The sequence below is a fragment of the Cygnus olor genome, chromosome Z (genome assembly GCF_009769625.2).
Source record: "Cygnus olor isolate bCygOlo1 chromosome Z, bCygOlo1.pri.v2, whole genome shotgun sequence".
Lineage (NCBI taxonomy): Eukaryota > Metazoa > Chordata > Aves > Anseriformes > Anatidae > Cygnus > Cygnus olor.
In genome coordinates this window covers 42,533,723-42,547,925 of record NC_049198.1, presented here as the reverse complement: position 1 = coordinate 42,547,925, position 14,203 = coordinate 42,533,723, and the positions used below count along the sequence as shown (strand labels likewise).

Here is a 14,203-nt window from a genome sequence, read left to right as displayed (position 1 = left end):
TTTCAGGTTATAGTGCACACTTGAGACACCTCTTTCATTGGATTAAAATAAGCCAACAGAAAACCTGCTCCTTGGGTATTCTACTCCAAATCAGAGGTACTGGTACAGGATATAGAAGACAGAACACAAAGGATCCACAAAAGAACTACTAGGTCAGAGAGACACAGGCCTTTTTACGTTATCAGTACAAGTATGGCTTCTGAATCAATCTGAGTGTCTATCAGTGACTTCTCTGATTTTTCACAGGCATCAGACTATACAAGGGGCCCTGAAGGCGATGTTTAATGGACAAGCTGAAGAAGGCACCTCCATGGGCCTAGGTCTTCCTGAAAGAAGAACTGGAGGTGTTTTATGAAAAATAAGTACTCACCAGAATGGCATAATTCCCAGGGACTTCCCAGCTGTCAAGAGCTACATCCGGTGATAAACCTGATAAATCTGTGACTTCCATAGCTTTGCCTTTCATTCGCTTTGTTTACAACTTAAATCCTCACAGGATCTCTACTTTGAACTCCAGAGCTTCCATTGTCTTGATGGGGAATTAGGTTTCCCTTTGTGATACAGCACTGCAGCTCCTGGGAAGGTGCCCTGGCAACAGTCCTTCCCAGGGCAGGTGGGGCACCACAGATCTTGTGCACTGAACACTCACTTTGTTTTAACTGACATGGCCCTTCTCTGGCTGAAACTCAAGGGTTTGCTGGATTTTGTGGGTGTATATGTGATTTGTGGTCAAGATCTTATTTTCTTGTTTGGCCAAGGTCTTCTCAGTGTCCTACAGATAGGCATATTGCCACTCTCAATTACATCCTTATAATCAAATAAAAACTACTTCATAATAAGTTATAATAACAATGCTAACATAGTTTTAAATACATGAGTTTTATGAGCTAATTTCACCCTACAGGAAAACAAGAATTATGAAGTTGAGTGAATTTTTCCAGGCATTAATTTTACCTTGCATACACAAACAAGGCCGTCAAGCCTTAGTAATCTGAAATTGTTTTTGATTTCAATGATAAATATGTCCTAAATAGGGACTTGTCCTGTGATGTGCTAAAAAAAATTGGGGATATATCAGAATAACTGAAAGCTGAATTTAGCTGACTACATTCAAAGTAGACAGTAGATATTATTCACTTTGTTTTCTCTCTGTATGCTGCTTCCTGCTTAGCAACAGGTTTTTCAGCACTGTGCTGCAAATCAGCTTTAAGCAGAAAGCTGTTGCATTTTTGACCAAACTTTGCCTCTGCAGATGTGCATACACTTAATTCGTAAGTGCCAATCTCCATGCACTTCTTCCAAATGGTTACTGAGTTCAAAACTTGAAGCCTTTGTGCATGAGTTGCAGTATAAAACATCTGCTAATATTATTTTATTATGGCAAATCTGGTCCGTCTTATATGTCTAAGTAAACTGGAAACAATGATGTCACCACCACCACCCTTCTCTTAGCTCAGACCAGGAAATCCTTTCCCTCAGCATGACACTAATCTTTATGGAACTTCTGTGCCACAGAAACAGAAGGACTCAGGAAAGGATGGGGAATTAACATGGAAGAATATCTCTAGATGCTTGCAGGGGAGAAGGGCTAATAAACATTCTGCCTTCAGAGCATTAACTCTTTTTCTACCTTTTTTCAGAAACCAGCATAGTCAGAAAAGCGTCCCAGGATGCCAGTCTGAGAAGTAGGACCTGAAAGAAACATCATACATTCAGAGACTGAGCCATATTCAAGCTTTGCCTAAGTGGATATAGAGGTGCAGTTAAAAGAAGATGACCCATTCTTGATGTAGGCTTCTCTGCTTTACTTTTTCTCTTCTTATTTTAGAAGGAAAAGAAATCAGGAAAAGAAATTATACTGCCTGAAAACCCTGCACAATGGGTGAGATGAGCAGAACCATCTTAAAAGCTGAACAGAGCTGGAAAAGAAGTTATTTCCTCTTACAGATGTTTTGTCCTTCAGTGGTTCTTCATCCTTCCCTGGTGAGGCATTTGTTGTTCTGCTTTCTTTCACTGACGAACTGGTACTTCTCTTTTCTGGGGTGTGCCATCTACAAAGGATTACTCCCCAAATAGCTTTCTCTCCTTGGCCTCTGTTACAGTTTCAGGATCCCAGTGCTTACTGATAACAAAGGCATTTGTAGCTAGCAGTGTATACATGCATAGTACACCCAGAAAATTTATCTTTACTGCTGGGCTATGCCAGACAACTCTGCTACAGCCACTAAACAGTCAAAAGATTATTACATTGAAATAGCTTCAAACAGAAGCCCTACAAATTCCCAAATGAAGTCACCAAGGGTTTACAAGACAGAACGTGCTTAGGGTTTTTCAGGATCAGGTCCTCAACAACTGCAAAGAAAATATCACATTTCTTTTGTCTTGTTGCACACTAAATGGGAAAAAATAGTGCTCTGTTTCCATGCAAATGCAGCATGTTTCATTTTTCAGACTTACAAGACCTACCTACCATAGACCATACGCTATCTCCTCTGCTTACCTGGCTCCTCCATTTTGTATCCTCTGAAAGGCTGAGACTGTAAAGTGCATTTTCATTGTATGATAACAACACAACCATTCTGTATGTAGAAGTCATGAGGTTTTTACAGCCTGTATGATGTCTCGTCATTCTCCAGGGTCGGAAAACCTCTCCAAATCCTTGGGATGGATAAGAATAAGACTGTGGCATGCCTCTTGCATTAAGCTTTGCTAAAATTGACAGTGGTGCTCCTACTTGGAACTACTCTGCAAATTACACTAAGCAATAGCCCAGCAGGATGTGAAAACACTTCAAAACCTCTTTCAATAGCAGTAGGATAGGTGCCTATTCTAATTGTCCTGGTGGAAAACCCAACCTGCCTCATGGTTACAGTGAGAAAAGAAAAGATGTCTTGACACTGGGAACAGTAAGATTTCCCAGATAATTTCTCTTGAAAAAAAAAAAAAAGAAGTCATATTTTCTTTTCTCCCCTCTTGGATCTGCATGTTATTTTCTTGTAATATGAAAGCTAGCAAATCTAACTAACAGGTCCAGCAGAGAATATGAGAAGTCTTCTTCCATTCACTTGAGCTCTGGATATTGTTATCTGTCAGCTGAAATAACATTTTCCTACATTTCAGACAAATAAGAAAGAGTCCTCCTTCTTTGTTAAAATAAGTTTGATGAGGGAGCAAAGTCTCCTCTACACAGCCTCTTGCAAACAGCCTGCCCAACATAGAACCCATTGCCCTGTTAGCAGATCCGAGGCAGTCTTATGCTCTGCACATCCCTGTAGCTGCAGACAGACAGGCACCAGTCATCCAGTCAGAACGCGTCCCCTTCGTCCAGCCAGCAATCCAATCACAAATAGGTAGGGGACATAAAATAGGAGCAGTGAGTGCCACGGTTTCACTACAGCCAACAGGTAAACAGGTTTGCTTCTCAGCAAAGCTCCCTTCAGACAGCTGCTTAAATAAGAACTCTGTAAATTTTGACAAAATTGTATACATTCCCTCCCACATAACAACGAAACTTTATTTTAGAGACAGAAAATGAACACAGATGCAATAACCAAACAGCAACTATTTGATACATCAGAAGCTAATGAAAAACAAAGACCTGTACTCCTTTAGGGTAACAACAGCTTCCTAAAGGATCTAGTATGTTAATGAACTGTCAGAGCCCCAGTACCAACAGCAACAGCACACTCAAACATCCACTAAATGGAATCTTTCAAAGCTGTGGCCCATGAAGAGGCTGAGGACAAGTTCACTCTCTGCCATTATGCTTTCAGCACCTAAAAGCATCTTGTTTTTGAGTTGATAATTACAGTGTGCTGAGCCAAGCAGCTGTCACTAAGGAACAAGAGCTGCCCAAATGCAGCAAAATGCATAGAAGTTTACTGGCTGATTTATCACACAATAATGAACTCAGTTACAGCTTTTTTCTGTCTTTTACTTCCATGCATCAAGAGGGAGGAGAAGAAGAAAAAATAGAAATAGAAAAAGAAAAAGAAAAAGAAAAGGAAAAAGAAAAAGAAAAAGAAAAAGAAAAAGAAAAAGAAAAAGAAAAAGAAAAAGAAAAAGAAAAAGAAAAAGAAAAAGAAAAAGAAAAAGAAAAAGAAAAAGAAAAAGAAAAAGAAAAAGAAAAAGAAAAAGAAAGAGGAAAGGGAGGAAGAAAGAGCTTTGAACATTTTGTTCCAGTCAGTTTCCAAGAAAGAGGAAAACACCAGGCGAGATTCAATTGAAGGATGCCCTCCCACAACCCACTGTTGCTGGAGAAGTAGCCACTGGGCAGATACCCGAGACATGTATTTCCCAAAGCACACAGACCCAGCCTTTGCAGAGATGTGAACTTTTGCTGATGGCAGCACACACACATAGCAGGGGAAACAAGAAGAAGAACAGCAGAAATGGCTGAATGAACTTTATTCAGGATCTGACACATTATGTCAGTATAATGAACATGACCTAAGGAAGAGTGTTACACTCATAAGCAGACTGAGTTGGCAATGCTGACCAATTAGTACCAGTTAATTTTGCGATGATAGGTAGTACACATGCATGATATTCTATAAAAGCTGAATACGTGTCACCATAAATCAAACACTCTTTTCCCCCTGTGCTCTTTATTCTTGGAAAGTACTTACAGTTGAATCTTCTGCAATACTTGTTTGCTGAAGTGAATGCAAATGTTAATTCCGTGGGCCTCTGCTAGAAACAAAAAATGTTTTGGCCAGAGAAGTTCTTTTCTCACTTAGCATCTATGTGACTATTGCTTTTTTTAAAAAAAAGAAAAAAAAAAGAAAAACAAGTCTGTTTTATTTCAACTACCATACACCACAATATTACAGCACAGTTTAGAGAAACTGTAGTCTGCACAGGAAGAAGATAGGAAAAATGTAGTGTTTTTTTTTTTTTTTTTTCTCCTGTTCCTTCTGAATTTCATGTTCTCTCACTGAGCAGTAAGTGCCACTGCCTACATATTCATTTACTCTGAAAACATTTTGAGCAGCAGTAACCAACAAAAATGGCTGCTACATTTGTTCAGCTGTAATGATAGAATACCCCACATGCTTATCAGTAAAGGAAGTATTAAAAATTACCATCATTTTCACTGTCACTAGTCAAACAGCTGGATTTTTCTCTCTAGTTGCTCAGAACTGGCACTTGCAGCTAAGGAAACAGGTGTTGTCCGTCGTTATCATGCTGTCTGTACTAAAATAAAACACTGAGAGGCGTGAGTTACTGCTCAGCCCTGTAGATGAGATGTCACCAGGGTAGATTAACAGACTAGTTCACAACCACTGTTGATTAACTATTGCCTCTTGCTAGACAACCTCCAGCAGGAGGCTGAATAAAGTTTTGCTTTTAAGAAGGACTTGGTGTTAAGCCAGTTAAAGCTACTTTGCCTTTTGGTAGTCCAGAATCCACAAAATGGTCCAAATGCAATTTCCAGGATACTGTTTTTCTAGTCTGCCCTTCTGGTCAGAATTTTAGAGAAAAGAGGAAGGGTCAGAAGCTAACATGATCAGGTATAAACCACTTCCAAGATTTAGTGGGTAGTTTTTCCAGAATTTTCCCTTATACAGCTCACAACTAACTTACAGGGAAGTATGGTGTTTTCACCATTGCTTCTGTCACATTTATTCTTCCCTTTTAACTCTCTCTTCATTATGAGAATTCAGCCACATGTTCCAAAAATATAACAAGCTCTAACTGCAAAAATAACCATACTGATTTGCATTTTCCCTTACAGAGAAACTACAGAGAGGCAACATTGTTTATTTCTGAGACCTAGACAGACATACAGAGATGGAAAGGTATTTGTCATCAGGACTTCAACAAACAACTTTTATGATGCTCCTTCTGAGTGAATCCCTTCATCACTGTTTTCCTCATCTAGAAAATAAGGCCAGAATTGTCTAGATGTCTTGTAATAGGTCTTTGTTTGTTTGTTGGCTCTTTTTGTTTGTTTTTAAGATTAATTGCTTTCTATTTGGGCTGTGTCACAAAGCTATAAAGTGCTTTACATTCATCAAAGTTCTTATTTGGTGTATTTTGAAAACAATGGTCCAAACTCCTCACTGCCATCTTAATTTCCAAATCTGAAGAAAAGACTCTTCAGATGTGCATTTGACCTCCTTATAGTTTAAGTATATTAAAACATAGTCAAAAATAAGAGCAACTGAAAAAAAAATACATTCATAAAAAGGATTTTACAACAGCTCTATTTCCTTTCCACCGTCTTCATTGTTACCTTTTATGCCATGAAATTAATCCTGCTTTCACCCACAAAATGGAAACTGGGAAACTCAGTGGATCATTCTAGTTTAACAGTCACCAAAAGAAGCTGCTGAAGAAAGCAATTAAGAAACCCACAACACCCTCTAATTAAAAACAAAACAAAAGAAAACCAAAAGAAGAACAACAGAAACAAATGACACACCATGAATGGAAGAAAATATGTGATGTCTGCTGCTCAGTTAACTGCCCTAATTCCTTGCTTACTCCAGTCTGTATGTCATTAGTTTAGTCTTTTATGTGCTATCCCACATAAAAATAAACAGGCCCTCAGGGATTAACATACCACAACCAGCACTTCAAAACTACTTGCTGCAGCTTCCTTTCCACACCTTCATAAATGTAAACAAATCAAGATTTCTGAACAGGAGCTACTGAAATGCTTTTCCTTCATATTGTGCCAAACAGGCATCAGAAATGCCAGTTCTGTAGATCAGGGAAAATGGCAAGTTGCGTCTTACTAAGGGCTATTCTGGCTAAGCATCCAAATACTATCATTGGGGAAAAAAATATTTTTAAATCCAGAGTATTTTAAAAAGTATTTTTGATTATAATTAGCCCAGTTGTAAGTTAGTTGCAATAGCTGGGGGCAAGTGGTTAGAGAACCTGCATTATCCCTGCTATTGCACAAAGTACTGTGATTTCACATATGGGCCATGGTGAAAGCTGTAGTTAAGAACAGTCATAATGACTTCTGCTTCAGTACACAGTTTTTAGTTCAAGCCCAGCTCTACAGGACTCCTATTCAACTTGCTCAAATCAATGACAGGCTTGCCACTGCCATCAAGGGGAACCTGAAGCATGCACTCTCACAGAAAAGAGGTACATCTTGCCTCAGAAACACCATCCTTCTAATTGGACAGGTAGGAACATGAATGTAAAGACAGGACATACATAACAAATTTGCTGCATGATGCAGCTTCCACCCAGTAATTTGTATCTGCATATACAGTAGAGAGAAGGATCATTCACATCATGGAGTTTATTGTCTCCAGTGAGAAGTGCAAGCCTGAATTGCTCATGGGCACAACTCAGAGACTACGTATGGGCACAGTGAAGATAAACTCTGAAAAAAGAGAAGGAAGATGACTAGACTGCTCTAGCTCAAAAGAAAGGGAATCTTCAGACCTCAGCTTATTAGTAGTACTAATCGAATTTCCTCCCGTTTTTGCACTTAGGCATTTTAGGCCCTGTTAATTTAGATTTGTTCATCCTGAACAGCCTGTTACAGCTGCTCAGGAACAAGCCAAACATCTGCCCTGCAAAGACTTCTCTTAGATACTTCATACAATATTTTGACAAAATGCTGTTCCTAGTACAGCAAGAGTTTGTCTGTATCCAAACCAATGTCACTTGTTTCCGTACAGCGATTCTTTTCTGTTACCCTAGACAATCTTATTTGGGATATGCTCAGGAAAAAAAAAAACAGACAAACTTTTGCTGGCTTATTTATCACTACTTAGTGACTCAGCTTTATTTTGATGCTATGTATGGCACAGCTGCCAGCCTGTTGGAAATATTTCTGCATCCCATTTGGTTAGTGATCCTACAATTTCAAAAGCTTGTGATCTCGTATGGAAGTTTGCAGATGTAGTTCCCTCACCCTCCCCAGCTATAGCATGACAATACATGCCAGAACACAGGCTCTGGCACAGACTTTGGAGACGGATGTGGAAAGGTTACACAATTTTGCAATAAATTCATTATGATCAAGCAGCACCAGTTAAAGCAATCACTCTCCTGGCCAAAGAAATAAATAAGGAAAAGAAAAAAAAAAAAAAAAAAAAAAAACAAGTCTTCGCTTTTCTGATGTCCTGTTGCATCAAAGCACAGGTTGCAACAAGCAGAGAAAGTGTAATGTGCTTCAACGTCTTTGTCAGTTGCTATGGTACAGTTTCTTATGGAAAATTCCTTGTTCTGCGTGATGTTTTTCCTGCCTCATTTGGGATGGCAGAACCGTTCCTTGTGTCACCTGAGAAACCGGGCTGTCAGTTTCCACCTATTGGTGAGAAAGAAACTCATCAACAGCAGAACTCAATGGAAAATTCCTCGGGCAGACGTGTCTGCGCTGGAGGCCAACATTACACTGGGGAGGACAGGTCAGGAGCCGAGGGGGCCACGCTGCCACACAGGACATCTGGCTTCCACTTCAGGGTTGGCCACAGATTTCCTGCGTGAGCTGGGGCAAGGCATTAAACCTCTGGGACTGCCCACTCTCTGGCCAGTGCACAGGGGCCCCAGGTCTGCAGCCAGCCCACAGACCAACCAACTAGAGGCAGGGGATGGGAGCCTCAGCCCAAAAGCTCTTCAGACAGGGATTATTTGAGGCTGCGGAGTCCCACAGTGCTTTGCACAATGAGGTCTTGTTTGGGCCTCAGAGCTCTAAAGTAATGTATGCAAATAATAACGGATAATTGCATTGTTCTCTGTCTCTTAAGGAAAAATAGCAATACAAGCAAGGTGGGAAAACTCCGGTGTTGTTGTATATAGCCGAGCAGGAAAAAACATTTGGCTTTTAGGGGAGATCTGCAATCTATTTTCTGCACAGATTATACCAGAAATTGCCAGAAACACAGTATAAATATGGTATTATAGCATCACACTGGTGATACAAAGCAATCAGGAACAGGGTTTTTTTCACTAGGGGAATTTCTTTTATAGATTAGTTGGAAGTAAACCGATTTTAATGTGATATTTTTCCTGCTGGAATGTTTCTCCTTCCAATCAAAAAATAATTAAATTCCACCACTTTTGATTCATGACAAAACCACAGCATGGTTAAAATAAAGAGTGTTAACATTTTAATGCAGTTGAATACCTGCCGTACTCCAGAACAGCAAAATTCCCCTGGGCTCCCTATGGTGATAAGAAGAGCTTTTGACCCCTCTGGGGAAATGGGTTTTGAAAAAAAAAATGTGTAAGTGCTTGAAAAGAGACTCCTTCACTAACTTCTGTCATGAGAATGAAGAGCATTCAAGATGTGACAATGCAATTGCACTCTATGGGACAAATTTTCTGTTGGCGCCAATATTTAAAGCTCCATTGACTTCAGTGGAGTTTCACCTTTTAATCCAAGAAGGTTCAGACTAGTTGGATATCTCTTTCAGTTACATACAACCATTTTTCTCTTTTAGAGTCCTTCCCACTCCCAGATGATTTCAACATGAAAATTAATGAAAACACATGTAAGAATGAAATATACATGTTAAATATTAATTGCATATAAGTCAGAACATGCAAAATTTTGATTCCCACAGCACTGACTTCAGCATAAAGCAAATCAAAAAACTTGACTGAAAAATTTCAAAGGGCATAAAATAAAGTTTCAAAGACTCGGCAACAGGAAAATGATGATTTTGAGTTACCTTTGTGGCTTTCTAAAATAATCAAATTTAACATTGAAAGTGAAAAAAATGTTTATTTTGCCACAAAAGGAGATCAAAAAAGCTTAAAAACAATCTTGAAATATTTACCAAAAAAACCTTTGTATTTTAATACATCAAATTATTTCAATTTTATTGATGGTGCACAGTTTTCCCATTTCAAACTTTCAGCTTGAAACAAAACTGAATCAAGTGCCCTTAGCTTTAACTTTCATTCTGCTTTTAAAGTAGAAAGTAATTTTGAAATGCTGAAATCTCACATGGGAGGAAAATTCTATTTTTGAACAGCTTTACCTCTGTACATTTAAAATCTCAGCTATTACCATGCTTTAGTATGGAGCTTTGGAGTAGGAGGAGATATACCAAAGATGGAATAATTCAATAAAGGTTGGATTATTCTGTTTGTACAGCACAGAAATGGTTCTTCTACATGTTCTTCCTCTCTGACTTTGCATTACAGTGGAGGAACCAGTCATTCAAGCTATCACTGGACAAAGAACTGTATGCCAATCTCATATAGAATCCTATGCAGGATGTCAGCTTGTCAGCTCGTTGCTCCACTGATCTTTTTTTTTTTTTTCCTCATTCTTATCCAGAATTTATCAACTTTCACTTCCAAGAAACTTACTCAGCAAAAATCATGGGCAAGCGGAGGAAACAATGTGGAGAACGGAAGTCAAAACTAAGGTTTAAGCACGGCAAAGTTATATGCAAGTTCTAATGAACATACAGAATTTTGAACCAGAACCCAAGATTTGAATACAGGTGACTTTTGATAAGCTTTACATCCTGATCTCAATGCGATGACATGAAAGTCATAGCTCAGAAAATCTCTCCAAGACTGAACAAAATGATAGTCATCAAAGAAAAATTCTGCAATTTAATTCCTATGGTACTGAGATTAGTTGTCAATTTACAAGTCCTTCAGAAGAGCAAAGGCTTTGCATGCAGAAGTCATTTTTGTGCTAGAACCCACCATCAGAACTGTAATGGACAACCTCATCTTCAGTGAGGTAGGTGCTTTTACATGATTATTCGTAACACAAAGAGAACCTCCAGAACTGCTCCTATAGTTTCCCACAACCAATGCAAGTCATGATATCTTTTAAATATCCATTTAATTCAAGAGTCACAAGAACTGTTCTTGCATTTCTTTTCCAACATTTCTCCTTGTATCTCCAACAGCAGAAATAGCAGCTGTGGGCTAAGGGGGGGGGTGGGGGGGGGTGGGGGGGGTGGGGGGTAGGAAACAGGGACAGAAATAACCAGTGACCCAGAAGAGCTTTTTGTTCTTCAGCTGTCTTATACTCTATTGATCCTTTCTTGCTCCCTAGAGACCGGAGACATTTTATAATTATGACCATAATTAAATGCCATCAGGGATTTGAGAGGACTTCCCTCCTGAACATCCATAAATGCAATAAACATCAGTTTAAAAGCTATGAAACCAAATCAACGAAGAGTTAAAGCTGCAGATACAAGGTCCTGCCATGCTGACCTCCAGTTCTCCTGACTGAGGCCAGAGCTGAGCCTCCACAGGAGCAAGGATAAAATTTCCTTCCCAAAACAATTCAGATATTCAGTTAGTTAGCTGCTTGGATGAAATGAAAGAAAGAGGAAAAGGTGGATTAACAGATTAGCCTAGTGAAAGGCAATTAAAAAGATCCTTAATCAAAGGTGACTGCTTCTATCAAGTTGGGTATCAAAAGCAAAGCCTACTTAACCAAATCATTCTGTTCCCTGAATCCAAATCCTGCAAGTCACACTGTCAAGGAAGGAAAACCTATATAGTGACTTTAATTCCTTGAACTTTGGAACAGTATAGCTGCAAAATATTGCCTTAATTGGAGTAAATGACCAACAGGCCTACCCTTTTGTCATTCTTATCTTTAATTTCCTTTACCTTCCCCCACCCTCTCCTTCCTTCTCTTTGTCTCAAAGAGGGAGATTTGTACTCATCATTGTCTCACAGGGTGCCACTTCTTATTGGACCCCTTTCTGATTATTGCTTAGATACATGCAAGTAGTGGGCTTCTGTACTTTCCCTGCGTTTTCCCTATTGTCTGAGCATGATTTATCTGCTTCATCTTTGTGATGTTGGTCCAGTTTTGTCCAGTCTAATGAGTTTTACTAGTAACTGTTTCTAGGACTTTATATTTATGACGACAACTGCCATAAGCAGAACAGTGGTCATCCTTAACAACATTCTTGTTGGCTTGAATAACACCTACAGATAAAAATGTTTTCTCCATGTTTACAACATGAGAGGTATGCCCTGTAGCAAAGTCTGGGCATGCACAGTGAATTGTCTGCATATGGAGCAGCTGTCTGTATAAGGTAACGAGCAAAACATTGAAGTCTACAATGCACTTGTTTCATTCTATAATCTTGCTGTAAGAGTATGATGTTAAGGAACTGAGTGTATTTATATTCTTCATTTTTCAGTTTGTGGGTACAGCATGAATTTTGAAAGCCTTTACACTGTTTTTCCCCGACAACTTGCTCCACCACATTTCATTGGGTTGGAGAGGAGAGAAGGGGGTTTTTTTCTTCTATGCATCAAGCCATCATCCATGGATCAGACTGAGAACTAGCTGATCTCAGAGTTTGATTTACATTCACACAGATTGCACAACTTAAACAACAATGCACATCAAGAACCTCAATAATTCAAGTGTATCAGGACGTAGAACTGCTTAGCTTGCACAGTATTGAACATCTTTTTAATTTGTTTAAAAACAGCAATGTCAAACCTAGTTCCAAATAAACTCTTGTCAGAAACAATGGGGTTTGTTGCCGATTTGGTTAGATAAAGCTTGTTCCATTACTGAATCTGAGATACAAAGAAAACAGTGCTCACTTGTCTTGACTCAAATGTGTTCAAATAGGCTTTTATCCCTGGATTTCTTAGCCTGATTACCCAGAGCGTTTACCTGCCATGCAAAGGTCCAAGTTCAGCTCAGCACTGCCACAGCTTCTGAGAATCTGCCAGCACAAAGCAGTGCAGGGAATGAGGGACAGCTCATGACTTGCAGCCACAGAGGGTTTATACCAAAGCTCGTAAATTAATATTCCCTTTTCTTATTACAAGAGCCTGAAGATCTAAAAAGGATTTAAACCCAGGATTGTTATCTTCCCTTAGACTGAATTTCCATTTAAAAATTTGCGTCTCTTTCTTAAAAAACAAAACAAAACAAAACAAAATACTTCTAGCATCAAAGTGTGTTTCTCCAAGCAGTTTTGTTCTTATTGTTTCCCTGAATTTCTCTTGTCTTTCTGAGAGGACTACCTGAAAAAGACCTCGGTAAGACAAGAGAAATCCAGGGGACTATTCTGACACACATTTTCTGCAGAGTGTTGAGGTACTTTTTTACTACAGGGCAGATGCTAGTTTTTCAGTTACCCAAATGTCTCCCAGCACAGCCTCTGGCTGCAGTCATGGAAGAATACAAGTTTCAAGAAACAGGTCTTGAGATGGTTTAGCTAACAGTGTGGGTTTTGACATATATGCTTGTATACAGTATGATATACCCATAAACAAAGGTCAGATAGATCATAACAAAATGTTTCTTGAAAACTTTTATGGACATTTGGATGGAATGACTGGTCTGATGAGGCCAAGAATTCACTGTAGGTGGGCAGGGCCATTTATATAGGATGAAAAATAAATATTGCATGCTCAGGCAGAGTCCATCCCTAGATCAGACCAAACCAAATAAAAGTCAAAGTTTTCTCTGTACTATTTCTTTCCATTATTAAGGAAAACACCCGTAGCTTTTCTGTGCTTTTTCCATAGAAAATGTTGTAATTATTTCTTTGTATATATTCTGTCAACAAATACAAGCTGCAAAGTCGAGACAGCAAAGCTGTCTTCTGCAAGAGCAGTGAACACCTGTGTACTTTGTTCTGTCTTGAAACCATCCTATCTTGCAGTCAGGAAAATTTACCTGAAAATTTATCTTACAGAAATGTACAGGCTCTCCTACATATTATTTTTTTCATTGGAACACTACAAGTCGTTTAATGTTGCTGTTCATCACAGTCCTGTTTCACAGTAATAAATGGGCTTGAAAGACTCCCATTGATTTCAATGGAAAATCAATTCTTGATCAGGCCTCTCGAGAAAAGCTATCACAGAAAAAAAAAAAAGAAAGAAAAAAAAAGCTGAAACTTTTTTCTTCTTCCTCATTTGTGAAATACATACTTCATTTTGCACTGCATTTATTCCTCAGCATGGTACCATTTCAGAGTTCTCTAAAATGCTGCCTTCAAAAGGCAAAAAAAATGTAGCCTTAAAATGCAATACAACATCGTGATAAAACTGCAAAACCAAATATCAGACAATTCCAGTAAGGAAACATGCAAAATCAGAATACGTAGTGGAACAGACTTCATGAGTTGGGAAAGAGCCACCGTGCAGCAAGATAAGGTTTCTTGGCAATAGCTGAATTCAGGTTAACTTTCGGAAGGGTTCACTATACCTGCAAAGAAAGCAAAGCCTTCCTCTCCAGCAGCAAAAGCTAAGAGAAAAAAGGAAT

At 38.9% G+C, this 14,203-nt stretch overlaps 1 protein-coding gene across 4 annotated transcripts in view; it reads right to left on the bottom strand.

Moving 5' to 3' along the window:
• Positions 1–14,203, bottom strand: part of NTRK2 (neurotrophic receptor tyrosine kinase 2) — a 201,303-nt gene that overhangs the window by 55,007 nt on the left and 132,093 nt on the right. Inside the window, exon 14 of one of the 4 annotated variants that reach the window (XM_040540794.1) lies at positions 4,325–8,281. The exons of 2 other annotated variants lie outside the window; for them this stretch is intronic. In XM_040540794.1, the coding sequence (XP_040396728.1) occupies positions 8,271–8,281 (11 nt within the window). In that variant the 3' untranslated portion in view covers positions 4,325–8,270. Of the gene's footprint in view, positions 1–4,324; positions 8,282–14,203 lie in introns of those variants that run through there. One more of the 4 variants, XM_040540795.1, reaches the window with a different exon arrangement.